Below are 24109 nucleotides of genomic sequence, written 5' to 3'. Positions count from 1 at the left end.
AAAACATTTCAGAACCACAAACACAACATTACCAAAACTACGGCCACAGCCGTAACAATGTCATTTCCTCCTGAAGAAAACACTGGCAAAACTCCAAGGCTTTCTGAGTTATTTAATATAAAGCAGTGTGTGAGTCAAGTGTGGATTTATCACGTCAACAGGTTTACTACAATATCTTTATAAATAACTTTCAATTTCAATTTTACTCAGTTGTATATATAATATTTAGAAGAATCTCTCTGTAAAAATGCCATGTGGTGTTTGGTTATAGGCGGCCATGTTGATTTTAGGCCTGAAATCAGCAAAAATGTCAACTATGTTACAAAAAGTCCTGCAATTATATATTGACCCAGTTACACTCCTGCAGTTCAGTCACAACATACACACATTTTTGATTTTTGGTCAGTCAGAAAGTGGAAAGAGCAAACTGTTTACTTTTGGTGAATTTAAACGAGACACGTAGAATGCAGCAATTTCATTGTAATTTCACAATTTTTTAACTTTGATTTTAACAATTTTCCCAATGGAATGGCAACTCACAGAGAAGTAGTTCAGGGAACCTCTGAAACTTAGAAATCAGGCATTGCTGTTTGTTTGTATAGTGTATGGAAATGTTGGCATCTTTTTTTTTTTAAAGATAACATAAATATAAATGTACTGTGTATTTTTTAGGTTCTGAGTAAGGGCCATCTCCTGGGCCCAGCAGGAGTAGAAGTCAAACTGAGTCGAGCAGGAACAGAGGAGAAACTGCAGAGTGTCGTGACACAGCCTGGAGGAAAGTAAGTAGCTCACACCTTTATAGTCAGTAGAGTTTCACACAGTTGTTTCTAGTATATGTTTGAAATGGTTTGCTGCATCAAGACATTCTCCCCTCTTTTTGTCCTTGCTAACACAGGTATACCTTGAAAAACTCAAAGGCTTTCTTAATTATTTAATATAAAGCAGTGTGTGAGTCAAGTGTGGATTTATCACGTCAACAGGTTTACTACAATATCTTTATGAATAACTTTCAATTTCAATTTGACTCAGTTGTATATATAATATTTAGAAGAATCTCTCTGTAAAAATGCCATGTGGTGTTTGGTTATAGGCAGCCATGTTGATTTTAGGCCTGAAATCAGCAAAAATGTCGACTATGTTACAAAAAGTCCTGCAATTAAATACTGACCCACATATGGAGTTAGGGTTAGGGTTTTTGAGTGATGTGTGCACAGAATTACTCAAAAAAGAAACAAATGGATTTGGATGAAATTTTCCACAGAAGCAAGTGATTAGATTTTGACAGTGATGCGGCTTATAGTCTGCATCCACAGATTTGTTAAAGATTTCTGTATCATTGCGAGATAGCAGCACAGCGTCACTGTAACTATGACAACAAATGAACGCCAGCTGCTGCTGATGATCAAATGATTGTGATCCTACTACAAGTCGACCGCTGCGGATTATCGGGACTTATCCATCGGTAATCATTCAACGACCAAACAGCCAACCAATCACGGAGGAGTGCTGCTCTCTCTGAGTGCTCTTCTTGTTTGTTTTTTTTTGGCAACAATCTATAATACAAGACTCTTTCATGTCAAAGTGAAAACAGATATCTATGAAGTAATGTCAAATAAATATGTGATTGCTGTGTGTTTACCCCTTCAGAAGTCACTCACTTAATTCAAAACAGGCACAGCAAACTGGTGCTGGAAGTGACACAGTTAGTGAAACGGAGATCATCTGAGCACAGTGAATGCATCTAAAGTGATTGTAGTATAAAGACACTTATATATGTAATGTTCAGTTACTGGTGAATCAGTACTCCTGGTTATAACTACACCATTAAGATAAAGAACGCTCAGTAAAAAGGTTATTGAAAAGCTTAAGTCAGGGGATGATTTCAGGATAATTTCCAAATCACTGAAAATCCCATTATTAAGAACTGAATAAGCCACATTTATAAATCTGCCTAGAGTTGATCGTCCTCAAGAATTGAGTAACTGTGAAATAAAGAGACTAATGAGGGAGGCCACCAAGACAACTATGACTCCTCTGAAGGAGTTTCAAGATTCAACAGCTGAAAAGGGAGAGACTGTGCAACAAAAATGGTTGCTCAGGATCTTCACCATTCAAAGCCTTAGGGGAGAGTGGCAAAGAGAAAGCCACTGTCTAAAAAAAGCTAAACTAAATCTAGACTTTGCCAGAAGGCATGTGGAAGACTCTGAAGTCAACTGGAAGAAAGTCCTTTGATTTGAGGAAACTAAATTTGCGGTGGACACCAAACACTGCTCATCATCACAAATACAATCCCAAACTGAGAAACATGGTGTGGGCAGTATCATGATGTGAAAACTTTGGCTCGAGGGTAATATTAATGCAGCACAGTATAGGAAAATCCTGTTGGCAAGAGAACTGTGAGTTGGAAGAAAATTTGTTTTTCAGCAATACAAATACCCAAAGCAACACAGACATGTTTCAGAGACAAGGTGAATGTTCTGGAGTGGCCAAATAATAGCCCAGAACACAATCCAATTGAGAATTTATGGTTGGACTTTAAAAGGGCTGTTCACTCATAATCCTTGTCCAACCTGACATAGCTTTAGTAGTTTTGCAAGGAGAAAAGGGTAAACCTGCAGTGTCCAGGTGTACAAAGTTGATTGGAATCTATCCACACAGGTTCAATGCTGTAATTGCAGCTAAAGGTGTATTTAGTAAATTATGCACTCGAAGTAGGTAAATGACTATGCGGTCACTTATTTCACACATTATATTTTTTCAACTAATTTACATTACTTTGAAGAAATTAGTTTTAAGTTTGACATAAAAGAGTTTTACATTTTAAAAAATGGTTTAATCCCTCTTAACGATATATTGCTATATATATTTGACATCATTATTATTACTGAAATATCAGGGTGTAGGCGACATGTTACAGCTGTAGCTGCTGGAGGCGGAGCTAGTCTTAACTACTGTACAGTTTTACTGACAGGGACACCAGATAAATCTGAGGGGACTGTTGTGGAAAAACTGATAAGAGACTTCTGACCGTAAATAATAAAACGTTGCTGGGTTGTTGGTCATTTTATTCCACTGAAATAGGGAGCGATAAAAAATTGGGAGAGATAAAAAAATTGTCCAGCAAGAGTGAAAGCTTATCTTTAGTACGGCAGTTAACACAAAACTCTTTTTCCACTGATTCTTTACAAAACCCAGAAGGTTTTCATACCATTTAAGAATTGCTTAGTCCTCCTCCTCCTTCCCAGAGATGAAAATTGATTCTCTTAATTGGACCTAAAGCTTTCTTGACTGTATCAGAAACTCTTACATTCCATATATGCTTACTTGGACTCTAACTCCACACCTAACAAAGGGCTCAAGTCTGTATTTTTGACCCTAGGTATGTTACACTCTTGTCTTATCACTATTAACACTGGTCACCAATGTTCCCTGTAATTTTTCCTGAGTCTGAGCAAACAAACAAACTCCCTGAGCGTCCCTTGGACCACTGTGAGCAACATCAGACGTGTGCACTGTGGTCACACCAGCATCACATCCATTCAAGTTACATGGTTCATTAAAAGAATCAAATTACAGCATTTACATTTCTGTTAAAACACTTTGTCAACAGGAGCCAGTTGAAGGCTGCAGTGATTTTAGTGACACTACAATGTATAAGAGTGAAGTTATTGAATATTTGTCTCTCTTTACTGTTGCAGCGGTTTTGCAAATTGCAGACGGACCCTGTTCACTCCATAGACACCAATGTTATTCCTGTAGCTTGAAAGACAGCTACTTTTGATAAAACTGGGCTTGTAGCACATTGTCTGCCTTGCAACAATGGGAAAGAGGCACCGTTTATGTTTTGACAACCTATATCTAATGAGTTATTGATGCTGGAAGTCCGAATCTGTGAATATCTTTCCAACTTTACTGAACTTGGGGCCACTACCACCTAAGGAGTGATATATTTAATTTTGAAAAAAGCATTTAGCCATACTTAAAGCTTTAAGTGCTTTATTAACACGGAACTAAAATTTTTTTTATTGTTTTATTATCACAGGTTCTGTCTGAAAAGAGGTGGCATCATTTTAAACAGTGAAATCAAACAAACAAAATGTAATGACCAACCAGTGAATAATACTGGATTCTGCAAAAACATACACTACTTTTTTAAAAATCTAAATCTTATCTTAACACAGTTAATGTATTAACTTATTTTTGTGTGGATGCATGTATTTATTGATTTATTTAGTACTGTTAACATATCAGAGTTCTGAGTGAGTTTTTCGTAAGATAGGCAAAGGCCATTTATTGATTACATATAGGCTATTAAATGTTTATTTAAAAACTAAAAAGCATTAAAAAAAAAAACAACTTAGGCATTTATTGAGTCACTAAAATACTGTAGAGTACAGACCACATCAGCATGATTATAAGCATCCTCTGGTAAATGAACAACCAGATACTGATGTCTCTCACCATATGGACTTCAGGAGATGACTGGGGGATGATAAACTGTGACCTACTGGTTGGGTTCTCTCTGTTCTCATGTTTCTTACATGTTTGTCCCCTGACAGCCGGGTCCTAATGTTTTTTGAGCAACACACCATACTATGACATTTTTACAATGATGGTTCTACTATGGAACCAGTTTGACATGTTCAGGTGTTCTTTGTGTGAAAACTCAGAGATTTCAGGTATCAGAAGGTGGTTTTCAACTTTCTTTGTTAACTTTCTGCCTCAACTTTAAACTAAATTTCCTTCACTAACCCAACCCTCTGGACTTCCAGTAAGCTGTGTTCCTATTGGCTGTCCAGGTGGCTGCTTGGTGTTATCAGGAACACCTGAGCTGCTTGGTGTTATCAGGAACACCTGAGCAGCTCAGTGTCTTCCTGCTTTATTTGGCTGCGTCAAACATTTCCTCTGCTTCTCTTCACCAGTGAACTGGGTTTGACTCTTGCTTTAGTTTGTTCTTTAGGCGTTGGCTTGCAGCTTCCAGCAGTAAAATCGTCTTTAATGTGTTTCTTGGTGTGTTTTAGGGCCTTCTACTGGATAGTTGTCTTGGTAAAGGTGGTTCTTTAGCCACAGTTGGCACATGGTGCTAATGTGTGCAGTGATTAGTGGATTTGGTGCAGCTGAGTTGTGTCTTTATCTTGGCTGTAGTGAGTCTTTAGAGGTTGTTGGTCAGACACATTCTGTATTCTTGTTTATGAACCAACGTTGGTTGTCCAGAAGGAAAGAGTTCCTGTCCTGATTCTCTGTTCTCAGAGGATCTCTGGTAGGCTGCAGGAGACTTTAGCGTTTGGGTTGTGCTAGTTTGGTTTTTGTATGGTTTCATTTGGACGACTATCTTGAGGTCCCTCCATGTGGTTTAGTGAGGTTTTCTGCAACAGTTCTACAAAGCAACCTGCAGCAGAAGAGACTTTGAGAGTTTTTAGGAAGTTCTGGAGAGCAGACTTTAGAGCAGCAGAAACATTTGTCAGCAGTTTGAGCAGGAGAAGGTGAGCTTCAGAGTAGAAATGAGACAGAAACCTTCTTGACCCGTGTGGTGAGGTCCTGTACCAAGAGTTTGAGCAGGTTGTGAAGAGTCTGTAGTTCTTTAGTCTGAAAGCACAAGAAGAGTCGACTCATTAAAGGAGAAAACAGGAGATATTGTTGGTTCTTCTGTCGCTCTGCAGTTTCCTTAGACTGAATATCAAGTTTATATTTTAAATGATTTCCCATGTGAGCCCAAGACTTCAATAAACTCCCTCCATCCCCTGGACACAACATATTTTATTACCATGTTAAATCTTTTTTTTGAAATGTTTTTGAGTTTTAATCATAGTTTTAGCAGTTTTTTTCTCTTTGCTTGTTTAGTTTTGTCGTCTGTGTAAAAAGTGCTAAACAAATAAAGTTGAGTTGATAAACTGAATAACTGACTAACTCATGATTGTGACAACAGAAGTATTTTTGTTGCGATTTAAGGGTTTGTTTCATTTTTAAGGCTGAGGTTAAAATCTTAACAGAAAAAATGAGATTAAAGAAATAAAATACATAACAAAAAGCAATTAAATCAAAGGAAAAAAATAATACAATAAAACTTTTAAAAAGTTTTATTATTAAAAAGTATTTTTTCAAATGTTTAATATTCTTGTTTAATTGTATTTTTTAAATGTGTAATTATGGAAAATATTTTATCTGTAATTTTGAATATTTGTATTTCAAAAATATGGTTTAATTTCATAATGACATGTATCTTGTTGAATTATCTAATTCAATATTTTGTCTGTTTAATGGAGTTAAACATTAAATACAATTAAATTATATATACATATACCACCTTTTAATGTTTAGTTTTCTTTTTAAATGCTTCATTGTATTTTCTGTTTAATTCCTATTTGAAGTTTTATTGTCTTTAAGATGTAATTTTCTAATTAAACATTTAATTATTTAATTAAATGTTTTGTCTTTTGAAAGGTTTAATGATCCAATTAAATGTTTTGCATTTTTTGAACTGTTTAACATTCTTCTGGCTGAATTGTATTTTTTAAATGTTTAATTGCGGAAAATATTTTAGCTGTAATTTTGAATATTTGTATTATAAAAATTCTGTTTAATTTCATAACGACATGTATTGTACGTTGTTGAATTATCTCATTCAACATTTTGTCTGTTTAATATAATTTAATGTAATTTAATATTTAACTCCATTAAACAGACAAAATGTTGAATGAGATAATTCAACAACGTACAATACATGTCGTTATGAAATTAAACAGAATTTTTATAATACAAATATTCAAAATTACAGCTAAAATATTTTCCGCAATTAAACATTTAAAAAATACAATTCAGCCAGAAGAATGTTAAACAGTTCAAAAAATGCAAAACATTTAATTGGATCATTAAACCTTTAATGAGACAAAACATAGGTGCCCGTATAGCTCAGTGGGTTAAGCGGGTGATTCATGTACAGAGGTTGGTCCCTGATGCAGCGGCCCGGGTTCGATTCCCGCTTGTGGCCCTTTGCTGCAAGTCTTCCCCCAACTCTTCTCCCCTGCTTCTTGTCTGTCTCTCACTACACCTATCCAATAAAAAGCCAAAAAAAAAAAAGATAAAACATTTAATTGAAAAATTAAATGTTTAATTAGAAAATTACATCTTAAAGACAATAAAACTTCAAATAGGAATTACACAGAAAATACAATGAAGCATTTAAAAAGAAAACTAAACATTAAAAGGTGGTAAAACATTTAAAAAGAAAAACCTTAAAGATTTAATCGAAACATTAAATATTGGGAAAGAAAAAGAAACTCAAACAAGCCAATAAAACATTTGAAAAAACAACAATTAAACATTAATAAGACAAAATATTTCAAAATCAAATCAGATATTAGAAAAGAATAAAAGGTGAGAAAAGAGCAAAACTAAACATTTAAGAAGAATCAAACTAAAGACAAAACATTTGAAAAGACACCAGTTAGACTTTAGAAGATCAAATTAAACAGATGAGACAATAAAACGATCAAAAAGAGCAAAAACAGATAAAAGTATTAAAGCGTTTTCTAGTCTGAAACGAAAACATCAAGTTGTTTCTTCAAACATTTCCTCTTTCTATGTTCTTGGTTTGATAGTGAATAGATTTACTAAGAACTCATTTCAGAAAACTGCTTTCCAGATAAAATCTACTAGTAGTTGAAGGCATTGATCAAACTAATGTTACCTTCTGATCTGCACGAACTTTACTATTCAGTGAAGAGAATCATTTAGCATTTAGCCATACTTAAAGCTTTAAGTGCTTTATTAACACGGAACTAAAAATTTTGTATTGTTTTATTATCACAGGTTCTGTCTGAAATGAGGTGGCATCATTTTAAACAGTGAAATCAAACAAACAAAATGTAATGACCAACCAGTGAATAATACTGGATTCTGCAAAAACATAAACAACTTTTTTAAAAATCTAAATCTTATCTTAACACAGTTAATGTATTAACTTATTTTTGTGTGGATGCATGTATTTATTGATTTATTTAGTACTGTTAACATATCAGAGTTCTGAGTGAGTTTTTCTTAAGATAGGCAAAGGCCATTTATTGATTACATATAGGCTATTAAATGTTTATTTAAAAACTAAAAAGCATTAAAAAAACAACAACTTAGGCATTTATTGAGTCACTAAAATACTGTAGAGTACAGACCACATCAGCATGATTATAAGCATCCTCTGGTAAATGAACAACCAGATACTGATGTCTCTCACCATATGGACTTCAGGAGATGACTGGGGGATGATAAACTGTGACCTACTGGTTGAGTTCTCTCTGTTCTCATGTTTCTTACATGTTTGTCCCCTGACAGCCGGGTCCTAATGTTTTTTGAGCAACACACCATACTATGACGTTTTTACAATGATGGTTCTACTATGGAACCAGTTTGACATGTTCAGGTGTTCTTTGTGTGAAAACTCAGAGATTTCAGGAATCAGAAGGTGGTTTTCAACTTTCTTTGTTAACTTTCTGCTTCAACTTTAAACTAAATTTACTTGACTAACCCAGCCCTCTGGACTTCCACTAAGCTGTGTTCCTATTGGCTGTCCAGGTGGCTGCTAGGTGTTATCGGGAACACCTGAGCAGCTTGGTGTTATCAGGAACACCTGAGCAGCTCAGTGTCTTCCTGCTTTATTTAGCTGTAGACAAACATTTCCTCTGCTTCTCTTCACCAGTGAACTGGGTTTGACTCTTGCTTTAGTTTGTTCTTTAGGCGTTGGCTTGCAGCTTCCAGCAGTAAAATCGTCTTTAATGTGTTTCTTGGTGTGTTTTAGGGCTTTCTACTGGATAGTTGTCTTGGTAAATGTGGTTCTTTAGCCACAGTTGGCACATGGTGCTAATGTGTGCAGTGATTAGTGGATTTGGTGCAGCTGAGTTGTGTCTTTATCTTGGCTGTAGTGAGTCTTCAGAGGTTTTTGGTCAGACACATTCTGTATTCTTGTAATGAACCAACGTTGGTTGTCCAGAAGGTAAGAGTTCCTGTTCTGATTCTCTGTTCTCGGAGGTTCTCTGGTAGACTGCAGGAGACTTTAGCGTTTGGGTTGTGCTAGTTTGGTTTTTGTATGGTTTCATTTGGACGACTATCTTGAGGCCCCTCCATGTGGTTTAGTGAGGTTTTCTGCAACAGTTCTACAAAGCAACCTGCAGCAGAATAGACTTTGAGAGTTTTTAGGAAGTTCTGGAGATCAGACTTTAGAGCAGCAGAAACATTTGTCAGCAGTTTGAGCAGGAGAAGGTGAGCTTCAGAGTAGAAATGAGAAGGAAACCTTCTTGACCCGTGTGGTGAGGTCCTGTACCAAGTGTTTGAGCAGGTTGTGAAGAGTCTGTAGTTCTTTGGTCTGAAAGCACAAGAAGAGTCGACTCATTAAAGGAGAAAACAGGAGATATTGTTGTTTCTTCTGTCGCTCTGCAGTTTCAAGTTTCCTTAGACTGAATATAAAGTTTATATATTAAATGATTTCCCATGTGAGCCCAAGAAGACTTCAATAAACTCCCTCCATCCCCTGGACACATATTTTATTACCATGTTAAATTATTATTATTATTATTATTTTTTTTTTTTAATGTTTTTGAGTCTTAATAATAGATTTTGCGTAGTTTTTTCTCTTTGCTTGTTTAGTTTTGTCATCTGTGTGAAAGGTGCTAAACAAATAAAGTTGAATTGATAAACTGAATAATTGACTAACTCATGATTGTGACAACAGGAGTATTTTCATTGTGATTTAAGGGTTTATTTCATTTTTAAGGTTGGGTTAAAATCTTGACAAAGAAAGATTAAAGAAATAAATTACATTTAAAAAAGCAATTAAATCAAAGGAAAAAACATTTAATACAATAAAACTCTTAACAAGAAAATTAAACATTAAATACAATTAAATTATATTAAAGAGACAAAATATTTAATTAGATAATTAAATGGAAGATACAAGACATGTAATTATGAAATTAAACAAATGTTTTTAAACAAAATATTAAACATTAAAGATGAAATATTTTAGATCATTAAACATTTAAAAAATACAATTAAACAGGAAGAATATTAAACATTTTTTAAAAATACAAAACATTTAATTAGATTATTAAACCTTTAAAAAGACAAAAAATGTAATTAAAAAATTAAATGTTTAATTCGAAAATTAAATCTCAAAGACAAAACTTTAAATAGGAATTAAACAGAAAATACAATGAAGCATTTAAAAAGAAAATGAAACATTAAAAGGTGGTAAAACATTTAAAAAGAAAAACCTTCAAGATTTAATCAAAAAATTAAACATTGGGAAAGAAAAAGGAATTTTTCAAACAAGCCAATAAAACATTTGAAAAAACAACAATTAAACATTAATAAGACAAAATATTTCAAAATCAAATCAGATATTAGAAAAGAATAAAAGGTGAGAAAAGAGCACAACTAAACATTTAAGAAGAATCAAACTAAAGACAAAACATTTGAAAAGACACCAGTTAAACTTTAGAAGATCAAATTAAACAGAAGAGACAATAGAACGATGAAAAAGAGCAAGAACAGATAAAGGTATTAAAGCGTTTTCTAGTCTGAAATGAAAACATCAAGTTGTTTCTTCAAACATTTCCTCTTTCTATGTTCTTGGTTTGATTGTGGACAGATTTACTAAGAACTCATTTCAGAAAACTGCTTTCCAGATAAAGTCTACTAGTCGTTGAAGGCATTGATCAAACTAATGTTACCTTCTGATCTCCAGAAACTTTACTGTTCAGTGAAGAGAATCAAAGTTTGTTAAGGATTTCTAAAAAACCCACAGGTGAAGGTCTGAGAAGAACTCAGATGAATGATCTAAATGTGAAATCAAGACTCGTGGTCACAAGTTTTAAGGCTTCTGTAAACCAGAAAGTTCAAACTAACAGAGAAGTACTGAGAAACTTTTAAAACTTCAGTCCTCAGAGTGTCTGAAGGTTCAAACTAACAGAGAAGTACTGAGAAACTTTAAGATTTCAGTCCTCAGACTGTCTGAAAGCTCAAACTAACAGAGAAGTACTCAGGAACTTTTAAGATTTCAGTCCTTGGACTGTCTAAAGGTTCAAACTAACAGAGAACTACTCAGGAACTTCGAGGATTTCAGTCCTTGGACTGTCTGAAGGTTCAAACTAACAAAGAAGTACTCAGGAACTTAGAAGATATCAGTCCTTGGACTGTCTGAAGGTTCCGACTAACAGAGAACTACTGTGGGACTTAGAAAATTTCAGCCCTCAGACTGTGTGAAAGCTCAGGTCCTGAGGACTCGGGAGGTCTGGAGGCTTTGGAAAGTCTTGAAACTGAGGGTTCCACCCTTCCAGCACAAAGGCTGAAGTCCAACCTCCTGAGAGAAACGGTCGAGTCGAGACTCGAGTTAAAAAAAAACTCGAAAACGACAAAAAATAGATGATAAATGCGCAAAAAAAAGAAAAATTAGTATCTGAGCGAGTAGCTCAGGAGGATAAGAAGAGGACTACGGAGTGGAAGGTCGCAGGTTCAAGACCCACCACTGGCAATTTTCTTTCTTTGTCTTTGTCAGGATTTTGATAAAATTCAAGAACTGTCTGGTCTTGAACCAGCGACCTGCAGCTCCATAGGCAAATCCTTAACTCACTGAGCTACAGATCAGATACAAAGAAATAATTTCGTCGTCCCTTTGGCATCGTAGTTCCTGAAGTGACCACATGGGCAGAGCCAAGGCGGAGTCTGGGTGGAGTCAGGGCGGAGAGTAGGCGGGGAGGTGGGTGGCGGCCTCCCCCCTCTACTCCCCCACCTCCCACCACCACCCACCACACCTTCCCCCGCCCGACGAGTTCTTCGAGTCTCAACGAGTTCTTCGAGTCTCCACGGGTTTTCCCGAGTTTCTGGAGTTTCCACCAGGTCGGAGGCAGAACAAGTTGTCATGAAGAGGTGTTGAAGTCGGCCAGGATGGACTGACTTTTTACAGCTACTAGAAGGAAGATGACTAGAAGAGCAGGTCTTTAACCACCATCCATAAAATCCATGGAGTCGCTCCAGAGAAATGAAGGGAGGTCAACTTTTATCAACCTCCATCCAGATGTTCAACTTGATATCTTTACTTGGAGATTTTTAGCACCACAAATCTTTAGTATCACACTCTATTATCATTTATTAGGACTTTAATGGAATCCACCAGCAGATTTACTTTTTGTTGACAAACTTTATTCTTGTTGTCGTGGGACTGCAGTATTTAAAACTCTTCCTTCTATTTGACCTCATGTTTATTAGTTTTAGTGGGGAAAGTTATTTTAATTGTCGATTAATCTCTTAAAAACCAAATAATAAATTGGGTTAGTCAAGAGCTTTAAATTTCTTACTTTGTCATATTTTAAATATGACAAAAAAAATATAAAAATAAAGCGTCTTGAGACAATTTGACCTGTAACTGGTGTTATATAAATAAAATAGATTTTAAATTGTATGTATCTTGTAATGTTGGAGTAATTCAGCCATATATAATGGAAAACACATTTTCTTTGTCCATTAATCTGTTGATTGTTTTCTGCAGTAATTCGTTTCTTGTTTTGGTTTATAAAATGTCAAACCCAAATATATTCAGTTTACTGTCATAAAAACCAAAAAGATTTATATTCATGATGCAGGAATCAGGCAGTTTTTCACTTTTTATCTTAGTTTAGTCAGAAAGATAGTTGATAATGTGTGAATTGTTGTGGCTTGTGAGCCGTAGAAGGTTTTAATCTTTGGGGCCGAGTGTCAGAAAACATTTAGAAACCAACATCAACAAAACACTCAACAAAGGGAAATCCAACTTTTGCATGACAGTGTCTAATTAAAGGACATTAATTTCCAATGTAAATGTGTGATATTCATCCTCTGGAGCTTTCTCTTCACATTGTCTTCCACCTGGACTGGTTTGGTCATGAGCATGTACAACAAACATTTTGAAAAACTGCACTTTAACATCAATGAATGACACTGAAGTTTAATCTCTACATAAATGAGACTGAGTCTGGATGTGCTGCTCTGTCATTAACTCCTAAGTTTAGGGAAAGTTAAAACAAAAGAGGACAGTTCAGATAAGACTTGAGAATGAGCTTATTTTGAACAAACATCTCAGACTTTCTGAGCTTCAGCACCTCTAGCAAAAGAATTTAACAGCAAGCAACTCAAGAGATCCAGAAGTTGGAGAGAGTTAGCTTTAGCTGAGCCAAAGAACATGTGGGACGCTAACCTAGCAAACATTTCAGACTTTTCTCTGTGAATTCTTGGAAATAATTTCCTATTTAATGACAGAGCTACACATCTTAACTCAGTCTCATTAAAACAGACTCTAAGTCAGTGTCATCCATCCATGTTAAAGTGCAGTTACCCAAAATGTTTGTTGCATGAGCTCCAACAAAACCTGTCCAGGTAGAAGGCCACTTTGACAAACAGGAAGTGGACGATTCCAAGCAGATTTATAGAAGGGGGAACCGGACTGTACTAAGTGTGGTCAAGCATAGAGGGGTGTTCTGTGGGTTTGTAAGGCTGATAATGATTATTAGTGAGACATTTGGAGTAGATATTCATCTGCAGTAAATGAAAGTATTTAAAATCTTGAGTTAAACTTAGAAGAACACAAACTCTAACAGAAAACTTTGTTGATACACTTTTGTTTTGTTTACAGCTGTTAAGCTAAAGGAGTTTTATTCGTTACGTATAACCAATCAAATCACTCCAGAAGACAGAGCGACCAGGTAGATAAAGGTTCAGAGCCAAAGTAGCGCCATTTTTAAATGTATTTATTACCGTAAATCAGTAAAAAATAAAATACTGATAATCAGTAAATCAGTCAGCCCACAATTACTACAATTCTACAATGTATGTCTCTTTGCTTTGACTTGTTATTTGTACAATATATGATGTATATGATGGCCTTTTTTCATACCAAAGGCTATACTATGATGTTTTCTAAGAGACATACGATGCTGCACTCCTCCTCTGTTGTTTTCTAGATTGTACTCAGCTTCATGCCTTCGTCCACCTGGCCTCCGTTGACTCGTCCCGCCTGCCGTCTCTGGAGCTGAAGCTGGATTGGAACAGACCAAAGTACAGTCCAATCACGATGCCAGCTGCCTCTCAAAAGGCTCCTTCATCTGGCAGGTGGCGTCACTTCTTCTGAGGGGAAGCTGAGCTGGCCCGGCAGAACTTTGGAGATGTGTTCCAGTGGTTGGTGGATGTGTGGGGAGATAGAGAGGGACATTTGAATTGTTCACAAAGGAAAACAGGGAACACATTGGTAGTTTTAGTTTAGGATGCTACTGCGGTGTGTTTTTGGGTTTTAAGAGGTGAACAGGAAGAGTTGTTTTTCATATTGATTATCTTTTACTTTGTTCCTGGTTGGAATGCCCATCAATGTCAACGTGAAGTTCACTTTTAGTTCTGTTTATTTATTTTTATTTTACTAACACCCATTTGTTTTTAACCCCCTCACATGTTGTGTTGTTGTAAACTTACACTTTCAAATAAATACTCGTCTAACCCTCTGGAAACCAGCGTTTGAACTGTTTTTGTGTTGCTCCTCACCTACTGACAGCTGTGGACTAAAGGCTATACTGTGACGTTTTTAGAGCGACATGCTATACTATAGGCTTTTTTAATTGACATATTACTGACGGGTTTTTTTTGTTTTAGTTTTTTTTTGTTTTTTTTAGCAACATATAAGAATTCGAACAGTTTTAAAAGTTACTATACTTTTACTTGTGCAATGAAATATTCTATGGCATTTTTTAGACGACATATTATACTGTCTTCTTGAATTACATACTTTTTTGACAATATACTGCACTATGACATTTTTTGAACCACATATCATACATGACAATTTTAGGCAACATCCTATCATTTTGCGCTTTTTGAACCACATAATAATCTATGTTTTGTTTTGTTTTCTTGCCAACATGCTGTACTATGAACTACAGGCCATACTATGTTATTCTTGAGTAAAGCATACTATACTTTGACATTTTCTGAACTACATTCTATACTATGGCGTTATACACAGAGTGCTTTGGTTACATGTTGATTTATAATCTAGATGTTTTTTCTGTTTTGTTTTTTGACGGGATTACCACAGACCTGGCCGTGAACACCGTCGACACCCACCTCAGGGAGATGCTGCCTAAGATCTCAAGGCTGCTTGGTCGTGGTCTTTCTGGCACGTACTCTTCCAAGATGAGCCGGGAAGTTTAACACTGATGGAATGACACCAGGTCTAAGCCGACAAACTTCCACTTCCTCCTCAACCCATAGTCTCTGGGAAACCTACATGGAGTAAGAAAAGTAGACAGAGAAGTAATTAAGTCTGTACACAACATATTAAAAAGAAATCATGCTAATAAATTAAGTACAAAGAACCGAATTCGCCAATATACTGGAGACCAGAGCTATTTAATTTGATAAGTATAACCTTGTTTAGTAACATTTCAATTATTTGAGAGCAGTCCTAAAGAACTGCCTGTAATCCCAATCATGAAATGGGTTTGGAGAAAGAACATAGATGGTAATCTGGATATACATGAGTTAGGCTTTATAACTACTATTGGTAGTATTGGTGGTAGTAATAGCAATGTGACTACTACTAGTAGTAGTGGTAGTACACACTACTGCTGCTGATACTGGCACTGCTACTACAACTTGTAATACTATTACAAATGCTGATACTACTTCTACGACTCTAACAGCTGTTTATACTACTACTGCTGCTTGTACTTTTAGTATTACTACTACTGCTTGTACAACTATACTACAGCTACTATTAATCATCTGGTATTTGGTTGTCAAGCTGCTAGCTCGCCTTAGCGTTTTGCTAGTGGCTAACTAGTTAGCTCTCATAGACTGGAAGCTCTCAACAAGATTTCATAATGAAAAAAGAGCCAAAAACTATTCTTACCTATGAAAAGTCATTCCATGTTTCCTTGTCTCAATCGTACGACGTAGTGTGTAATTGTATGCAGCACAGTGAGCCGGCATACTTGTTTCCGTTTTCACACCATCTACATCAACAGAATGCACTGAAACTTTGCCCCCACTAGCTTAGCCTCGCTGTAGCCGCAGCTCAAAGGGGCGTGTCCTATCTACTCATTCATATCTATGAGAACCATGGACGTCTGACGTTGATTAGCTGCGTAAATACCATTATATACAGTCTATGGTAAATACGTATGTGAATCGCATCATTGGCTGCAGCAGCCAGTCACCGGTCACTCACTGACTCACACTGAAAAATAGAACAGAATGAATTGTTACGTGTTTATTTTATTTACAATTTAGGTTGGAGTTTTTTTTGTGCAGTGGAGATTTTCTGTGCGCGGAGACCGTGTCAGCAGTGCGCAATTGCGCACGCGCGCAGCTTAGAGGGAACAGTGCTGGTCACCCTGTAACCTGATCACATTAGCATTATCTTTCCCTGAAAATGAGTAAACATGTAGGTAACTGATCATGACTAGAAGCTTAACAGCTGATTAAATAACCTAAAAGCCTGCAATTGAGTTTGTTTTCATGTGATGTCAGGTGACTGATGATAGATGAAATAATTAAAAGCCTCCATGCAAAAATGTGTTTTGGTGAGACATTGGATCATTTGAACACTGCTGCTGATAAAAAACAAATATTTATTTTTTTATGTCTATGGTTTCACATAAAAAGTAGTCACCACAGTCATATCAAGGTATCATAAGTTAAACAGCATTTTCCCTTAAATTTGACCAAAACATTATCAATAGTACCAAAATACCCACTATCCAAAAGATATGTTGAAGTTACAGTCACACTTTTGTTAAAAAAAACATTATTACAGTTTAGTGTTTTGAAATTAGTTATTTGCATTATTATGCAACAGAGTGATTCACAATGCTATAATTGTTAGATGCACATACAACAAATATATAGTACTGTTAACACAGAAGTAGGAGGAAAATCTAGTGTTAACACATTTAAAGTGCATAAAATTTAGAAAGCCTTTATGAACAAGTCCAGTAGTTTAAAGCAAGTCCTTCTCAGAAGGAAAAAATGACAGTACAGACAGTACGAGAAAACACCACAGGTGACCAGGAATGATTGTTTTGGTTTAAAAATAGTTCCGCTTCTTAATAGTTTTACAATTTTCGTATTGTCAACGAAAGAACACTGTCAGCAGGTTCAGAGTAGCTCCCAAAATGTAGTGTTTTCACAGTAAAAAAAAACAAAAAAACTCTTAAAGAAATAATTGAAACAGCTTGCAATTGCTGTATATTTCGTTCTCTACAATTGGGCACTTGCCTCACACATGTGTGGAGGAGTCAGGAGGTGAGTGTGCCAGGAACACTCCCTCGCTGAAATTGCTGGAGAAGCTGGTGTGGTAGCTGGGGCTGCGGGGCTTAGATTTGGACACCGGGGATCTGACAGGTGAGAGCCTCTGGGCCTGGCACAACTTCTGGATCAGGAATCGTTTGTCACGACCCTCCTGAAAAACAAGGTGACACAAAGACAGTAGACTTCAGCTTTCTTAATGCATATGATAATCAAACATGGTCACCGAATGAATAGTAAAGGAAGCAAACCTGAAAACAGTCAGACAAAACCTACCATAGCTAGCTGATCCCTCAGTTGGTTAATGACTCTCTTGTGTGCTCCCGCTAATGCAATCACATAAAACATGGCCAAACTGGAGAAAAAACATGGAAATATTGTTACAATTCCAGCCAGACAGAGGAAAAAATGTTTGGTAAAGGCTAAAATACCTGGCTGAAACACGTACCATGTAACTACAAAGAAGGAGACAGCAAAGGCCTCTGATGAGAGAGCAAAGAGGAGTGTTTGGGCTCCACTGGGTAGCTGGGATACTGTAGTTGGCAGCACCTCCCAGGAGGTATTGAAATTAACAAACGGTCCACAAGCATGGGAACAGTTTATTCTGTGCAAAAAGGAAAGGCAAATGAGTGTATACATATAAATGGCAGCATTAAGTGGTCCAACACTTACTCAAAAACTACTACGACTATTTACAAACGTTCTGTCAGACTTAAATTAAGTAAAAATTTTGACTTCTGACATGAATACTTTTCCTTGAAGATATTTTAAATCTCCAGAGAAGCAGAAACAGATTGAAATTTAAACAATTAAATGGTCAGTACTCACTGTGCTACACTAACTGTGACAGGAAGACAGGCAAGAGCCAGGCCAATCAGCAGCACACCGAGGAAGAAGAAGTTGGAGCTGGATGCTCGGAATGGCCGTGTGGCTGGACGGCAGTTGTTTATTAATGATACCTAGCAAAAAAACAGGCCAAAACTGTGACTGAGAGCCACTAAAACATCCAAACTGCCAGCATCAGAACTATTATTTCTGAGCTTGACTCTTGGAAAAAAAGAACGCTTGGGGACGCAACAAAACTGACCTTTTTGATGTAGAAAATAAAGAAGTATTTGATTGTGCAGATGGCAGGCAGCATCGGGCAGTAAAATGTGCCGATCCAGCAGATGGTCTGACCGTAGACGATCTCTAGAACGTTCTGAGGAATAGCAAACTCCTGCTGGCCCCACCACTTGGCCAGGCCACAGTCACAGTGCTTCACAATCAGCCTGGGCAGGACAGGGAAACACAAGGATACGGTTAGAAATGATGTACGTGAAGATACTGAGAGAAATTTCAACTAAAAGTAATGTAAGAAAATGGACTGGTATGATAAAGATGTTCAAACAGAGACTGAATGCTTTTCACGATGTCAAAAAAAACAACTCCATCACAGTAAAAGTCAAAACTAAAAGAAATCATATATGGGAATGTTATCTTCTGTGACAGATACACTATAATCAATTACATGATCACTAATGATGCATCAATGCTTCAGCAGCGTTAAACTACTAGAGTTGCTACCAGCTGAGCTAGTTTCAACTATTTTCTCTACAGTAAGCTTGTTTAGTCCAGTTTTTTCTCAGCCAAAGCGTTGCCAGATATATCAGAAGGGTCATGAAAGAAGATGTGCAATAAAGAAACGGAAAAAATCTGATTTTTCATGTTTTGGTCTCATCTGTACCCTTTTTTAAAATATAGGCTATTGTAGCTCTTGGGATGTCAAAAGAGAAATTTAAATAAATTGTGCAGTAATTTCACAAGTAGGTAGCTAGACAGGGGTTTTTATGGGATTCATAAACCAAACTCCTCTGATTAAACACTGGCTTCACCCTTAACAATGTGTTGTATTTCATAAACTCTAAAAAAAAATTGTAATTTCAATTTTAAAAATATATACGTAAAATATTTTCCTCTGAAATGCAGTGCAGTAGAAGTATGAAGGAGCAGAAAATAGAAAAACTACTGCAAGGTAGCATGACTTAGGATGGTGATTTGAGATGAAGATTTCTTTTACTGTGGGAAAGTAAGGACATACTTGCGGGGAAATTCCACAAAGATGGTGACCGCAACAATGGTGATGAAGTCAAAGATGGTGAGTTTGTACATCTCCTGGCCCACACGGGTCTCCCAACACTGCCAACAACAACAAGGACACAGTGAGACTCATATAAGAAGTGCTTAATTCTAAAAACAGGACTGCACACGACTGGATTTTAACCATATTCTACCACATAGACATGTCGCAGCTTAAGACAGGATATTATACTACATTTATACGCCTGTGCTGAAACCTTAACTGACTGACAAACTGATTGAAAATCAAGTTTTTAGATGTACAAAATAAGCACACACTAGTGCATCCACATTCTATATTTGTCGTTAACACTCAAAAATAATATCTTAACAGCTTTAAGACCCTTTAGGTATGGAAATGTTACACAGACAAGAGCTAACACTGAGATAGAAGTGAGTTTGACACTCAAACCTTTGCATTGCAACAAGAAACTATTATATTTTGTATTATAACAAAAGAGCATCACTCACAGAATAAAGTAAATGGTTGTAGCCACAGATACAAGGCTCCTCTTCACAGTTAGTTATCTGAGACCACAGAGAGAACAGCAAAACCCCGATACTGGTCAACCGCATGAAAACGCATCTGTGAAGAAGCACAAGAAAGAAAGAGAGAATTACTTTTCATGGTAACACCACCTTCAATAAACAGGATGAGGAATTCAATCAATACATCCACTGTACCTCATGAGAGTGAAGCGGATCTCAAAAGCAGGAGAGTAGTCCTCGTAGTTGATGATAACGGAGAAGAGAAGGGGGGTGATGAAGTTGGCCAACGTGATAACAATTGAGGGCAGATATTCATAGATGAGATCCACAATGAAATTCACCTGCAAAACAGTGAAGGTAAGAGTAAGGGTGTTTACTTTGTTGTCTGCAGTTTTTATTAATATCTATTCATGACATTAAAGAATCAGGAGCTCAGTTTTATTAAATGCTTCTATAGAAGTAGATGAAACATGCTGTACGTTTTTCATGTGGAATAGCACTTATTGGCGAGAAAAAGAATAATAAAAGACAGAAATGGAAGAGAGATGACATGCCAGGAACAGAGAGCACATCAGAAACATTCCAGTTACCTTTATTTTTGTCATTTGTGCTTCCTGGGAGAAGATGGTGGCTACATAAATGCTGTAGAAGCAAGCAGCCAGGACACCAATGACAAAAAGGTTGAGGATGAGACGGATGAGGTAAATCCGACACTTCTCTTTGCGGGTGCGATCTGCTATTTTCTGTTTTATTCTCTCCTCCTCCAGATCCGTCTGTGAACACACAAATATGCAATGTCAGGCATGTAAAGATTAAAAGTAATGGAAGCACTTACTATACTTTCAAAAACATTCAAAACACATTATAGAAGTATTTTTTCCAATAAAGAAAGCTACATTATTCTATATTAAGTGGAAGATATTTTTGAAAGGATTCACAAAGCAGAGCTGACATTCATTAAGATAAATAAAAATCTGATTGGCTGGTAATCGATCTGTATATTAGAGCAAAAAACACACCTATTTTCCAAGCTGTTCATTTATATTTCCATCAATCAAGATAGAGTTACTGTATAAAGCGCCATTCAGTGTATCCATTCAGTTAAAAACTGACACCTCCGTTTATCGTACATTACAGCTTCTGGGAAATCCTGGTATATAAACACAGAATAATAAACTAACCTTGAGCTCATAAAGCAAACTGCTTCTTTTCAGCCTTGCTGCGTTCTCGTTGGTGATGCAGAAATCCCAGCCAGCAAAGATCTTGTTGCAAAAACTCTGAAAGCGATCCTCATCCTGAACCAGGTTACGTTTAAATCCTCTGGCAGACCTTGAAGAAAAGAAACACTTGAGACCACTTACCTTAAAATAAATGTATTTCCCCATGAGCCTGTATTTTCAGTACCTTTTAACAATCCAGATAAGACTGAGGAAGAGGTATGCTATAGTGGACAGCAGGTATGCCAGAGCCAAATTATAAGTGACGTTTGTAAAATGGATCTTGTCCACCTTGTAGTAGCCGTAGAAAAGATAGGTCTGTTCCAGAAAGCCCTGTCCATGGAGCACAGTAGGTGAGTGCAGAATCAATACTGAGAGTTTTTTTTTCCCAGAGAACATCAAGTATAAAGTGCAAAGACTTACTCCACCAGACAGCAGATCTGTAATGTGCTCATGAAAGATGACAAGACCTCGACGGGCGCTGCTTGGATAAACGCTGCACACACCAGCTGTAGTAAAACACGGTGAACATGAGCTTTCGACTGTATTGTGAACCGTTAATGCACAGGATGAAACAAATAGGTGTTGACTTACCATCATTTAGGTTGTAAGTGATATTCCCTGAAGCGTAGGGGGCAATGATGATGGGCAACATGACAAAGCTGAACTTGATCAGAAAGATAATCAAGTTCAGCACGACCAGAAAGCGAAGGAAGGAGAAGTAAGACAGGATCCCTGTGCCGAACATCCCTAGTGAATGAAAAAGAGACACAATAAAAACTCAATTCTAAACAAAACCCTGACTGGTACATTTTCTTGTACAGCAAAAGTATATTTATTGCAGTCAGCATTTCTAAGCAGGAGTCAATAAATGCCTCCGATGCTAAGGATACTGTTTTCTGATCGTCTAAGTATCCTTCTCTCACCTTCTATCAGGTGGATGTCACCCCTCCAGAGCTTCATGGAGCTCAGCCACTCCTGGGCATCATCCCTGAGCCTCCTCAGATACCTGTGGCTGCTTTGCCTCCACTGTCTCCAGTTGGTTAACTCTTGAGCCTCTTCCAGGCGCTGTGTTCTAACACATTACAAGTCAAATACGAAAAGAATTTAACTCATGACTAGCCACCTCTGTCAAAGCAGGCAATAAAAGCGTACATTTTCAATCACATGTGAATCAATCTGTTTAATATGGAGAAGGTGCTTCATACTTGTCCCTGCGTTTCTCAGCCATGGGCTTGGCGAGTTCTCTGATGGGCTGCTGCTCCGTGACTTGACTCTTCTGTTTCTCAAAAGGTCTGGTGAAGGTGCTCATGTTCCATTTCCCACTGCTAGAGGAGCCGAGCCGCCCTCTGGAGCTGCTTCTTCGTTTGGGGCCGCTAACTGATGACTTTCTGCGGTACAGAAGGGACTGGTAGCTAGGGAGCTGGTCCAGCAGTGGGTTACTGGTGATTCGTCCACTGTGATCAGTGAAGAACACTTGGAAAGATAGAGAAAATAATGTTTGATACTGTTGTACCTGAGTCAACCATGTAGTACAATCCAGGCTTTACACTGCACACATTTATAATATGGGTAAAAACTAAAATGAAATTCATGTCTTTTGCTGCTAAACTGTTGTACATGTCTAAATACTTGTAATATGATATCTATGAGGCTGTTCAGTGCCAGTTGCTAACATTATATCTTGACAGAAAAAACAAGACAAAACAAAAGTGCAACTTCTGAGAATTTCAGCTCTGCTAAAGTCTTAATACATGTGGTTGTGGTATATGTGGTCAAATAATCCCTGCAGTTTTATGACTTTTAGTTCAGATCAGCTTCTGCATATTCATATTCTATGTTCTAAAATAGTTTCCTATCTTTTGTTAATGAAGTTGTTTCACACTTTCCAAGAATAGTTGTGAATTAATCTTTCCCTGTGTCCACAGAAAGACCTTATATATTATATATGTATACAGTATATTATGAAAGATATGCTTTAAGGCTTTGAGTTGTATATTTTAGTCTCTAACAATTGAGATTTTATCCGCATTTCATTATCTTTAGTGGAACTGAAGATGTCTGTATTATGCAGCGTAATAAAAGCTGGGCAAAAATGATCATATAACTCGAGGATTATAAAAAAAAAACTGCAAAAAAAAAAAACATCACGAAGAGATTTGACAATGTTTATGATGTCAAAGGGTGCACAGTATACAGCCATGTGAGCTTATGGGATTGGGCTTTCCGTTTACAGCTAGCATTAATTCCGTGTATTTTTCCAGACTTCCCAGTAAAGAAATGTTATGAAAGAATTTCCCAGCCCTCATTATAACCGACCTGTCCCTGAGAATAAGTTTAAACACACAGTAAGACAGGACGGTGCTTCTTCAGGCAGTTAAACTGTAGTTTCTTATGCGAGCAGCGCTTACTGAACGTATTTGTGCCTCTTTGTTGTATTTTTCCAGCAGCAGACAGCAGCTAACCAAGAAGCAGACTCAGCAAGTTAACATCGGCCAACAACGGCGTTTCGATAATGTACACAGACTCAGACCTAAATAAACAAACAAAACTCCCAGTGAGCTTCCAAACAGATTTTCCCAAATCATTAACCAGCAGGACAAACTTGCTGGCATGTTGTTAGCTGCTGTTTGAGCCGAGGTTAGCATGATTAGCAGGTTAGCTAATGCCGAAAGAAGTTTGGTTCACTTGTTGTAGCGAAGTATCGCCAAAACTTCATATTTACCTGCGTCGGTCTCCATTGTTTCCTTTTCGGAAAGAATAAAGTGCAGTTATTTATAGGTTTATAAAGAAGTTAGCCAGCATTTAGCCTCGCAGACTTCGTCTACTGTATGGGAGTGGACCCTCCAGCTGTCAGGAAGATAGCAGTCTTTCCCAGAGATGACTTCCTGATGTGGAAGCAGCTCCAACTTCCACCGGCTGGAAGCAAAGACTGTAAACTTTCCTACACAGTCTATGGCTGGGACTTGTTT

General features: G+C 36.9%; 1 protein-coding gene across 3 annotated transcripts; it reads right to left on the bottom strand.

Moving 5' to 3' along the window:
* Positions 1 to 13750: 13750 nt before the first annotated feature.
* Positions 13751 to 24022, bottom strand: LOC111570430 (transmembrane channel-like protein 7). Of its 3 annotated transcripts, XR_008601426.1 has the most exons (18): positions 23863 to 24022; positions 22346 to 22613; positions 22064 to 22212; positions 21732 to 21887; positions 21561 to 21646; positions 21325 to 21470; positions 21102 to 21249; positions 20511 to 20693; positions 20116 to 20261; positions 19903 to 20017; positions 19394 to 19491; positions 18401 to 18584; positions 18142 to 18272; positions 17762 to 17917; positions 17590 to 17668; positions 15917 to 17467; positions 15130 to 15288; positions 13751 to 14172 (listed from the first exon to the last, which is right to left on the bottom strand). XR_008601426.1 is itself a non-coding variant. In XM_055009891.1 (17 exons), the coding sequence occupies exons 1-16, from the start codon at positions 23876 to 23878 to the stop codon at positions 17285 to 17287; spliced, it is 2244 nt and encodes a 747-aa protein (XP_054865866.1). In that variant the 5' UTR covers positions 23879 to 24022; the 3' UTR covers positions 13751 to 15288; position 17284. The 3 variants fall into 3 exon arrangements, 1 of the variants encoding a protein (XP_054865866.1); XR_008601425.1 differs by having other exon boundaries at positions 13751 to 15288; XM_055009891.1 differs by having other exon boundaries at positions 13751 to 15288; positions 17284 to 17467.
* Positions 24023 to 24109: the final 87 nt, after the last annotated feature.

This window comes from Amphiprion ocellaris, chromosome 4 (genome assembly GCF_022539595.1).
Source record: "Amphiprion ocellaris isolate individual 3 ecotype Okinawa chromosome 4, ASM2253959v1, whole genome shotgun sequence".
NCBI lineage: Eukaryota > Metazoa > Chordata > Actinopteri > Pomacentridae > Amphiprion > Amphiprion ocellaris.
The sequence above is the reverse complement of the archived record's forward strand: the minus strand, read 5'-3'. Positions and strand labels throughout refer to the sequence as shown.

Excerpts from the sequence above, each read along its gene's own strand:
- LOC111570430 (XM_055009891.1), bottom strand. Across the intron at positions 20,694-21,101 it reads GTTTGCTTTATGAGCTCAAG|ACGGATCTGGAGGAGGAGAG; the intron begins GTTAGTTTATTA and ends GTGTGTTCACAG. Across the intron at positions 20,018-20,115 it reads ATCCGCTTCACTCTCATGAG|ATGCGTTTTCATGCGGTTGA; the intron begins GTACAGTGGATG and ends GCTTCTTCACAG.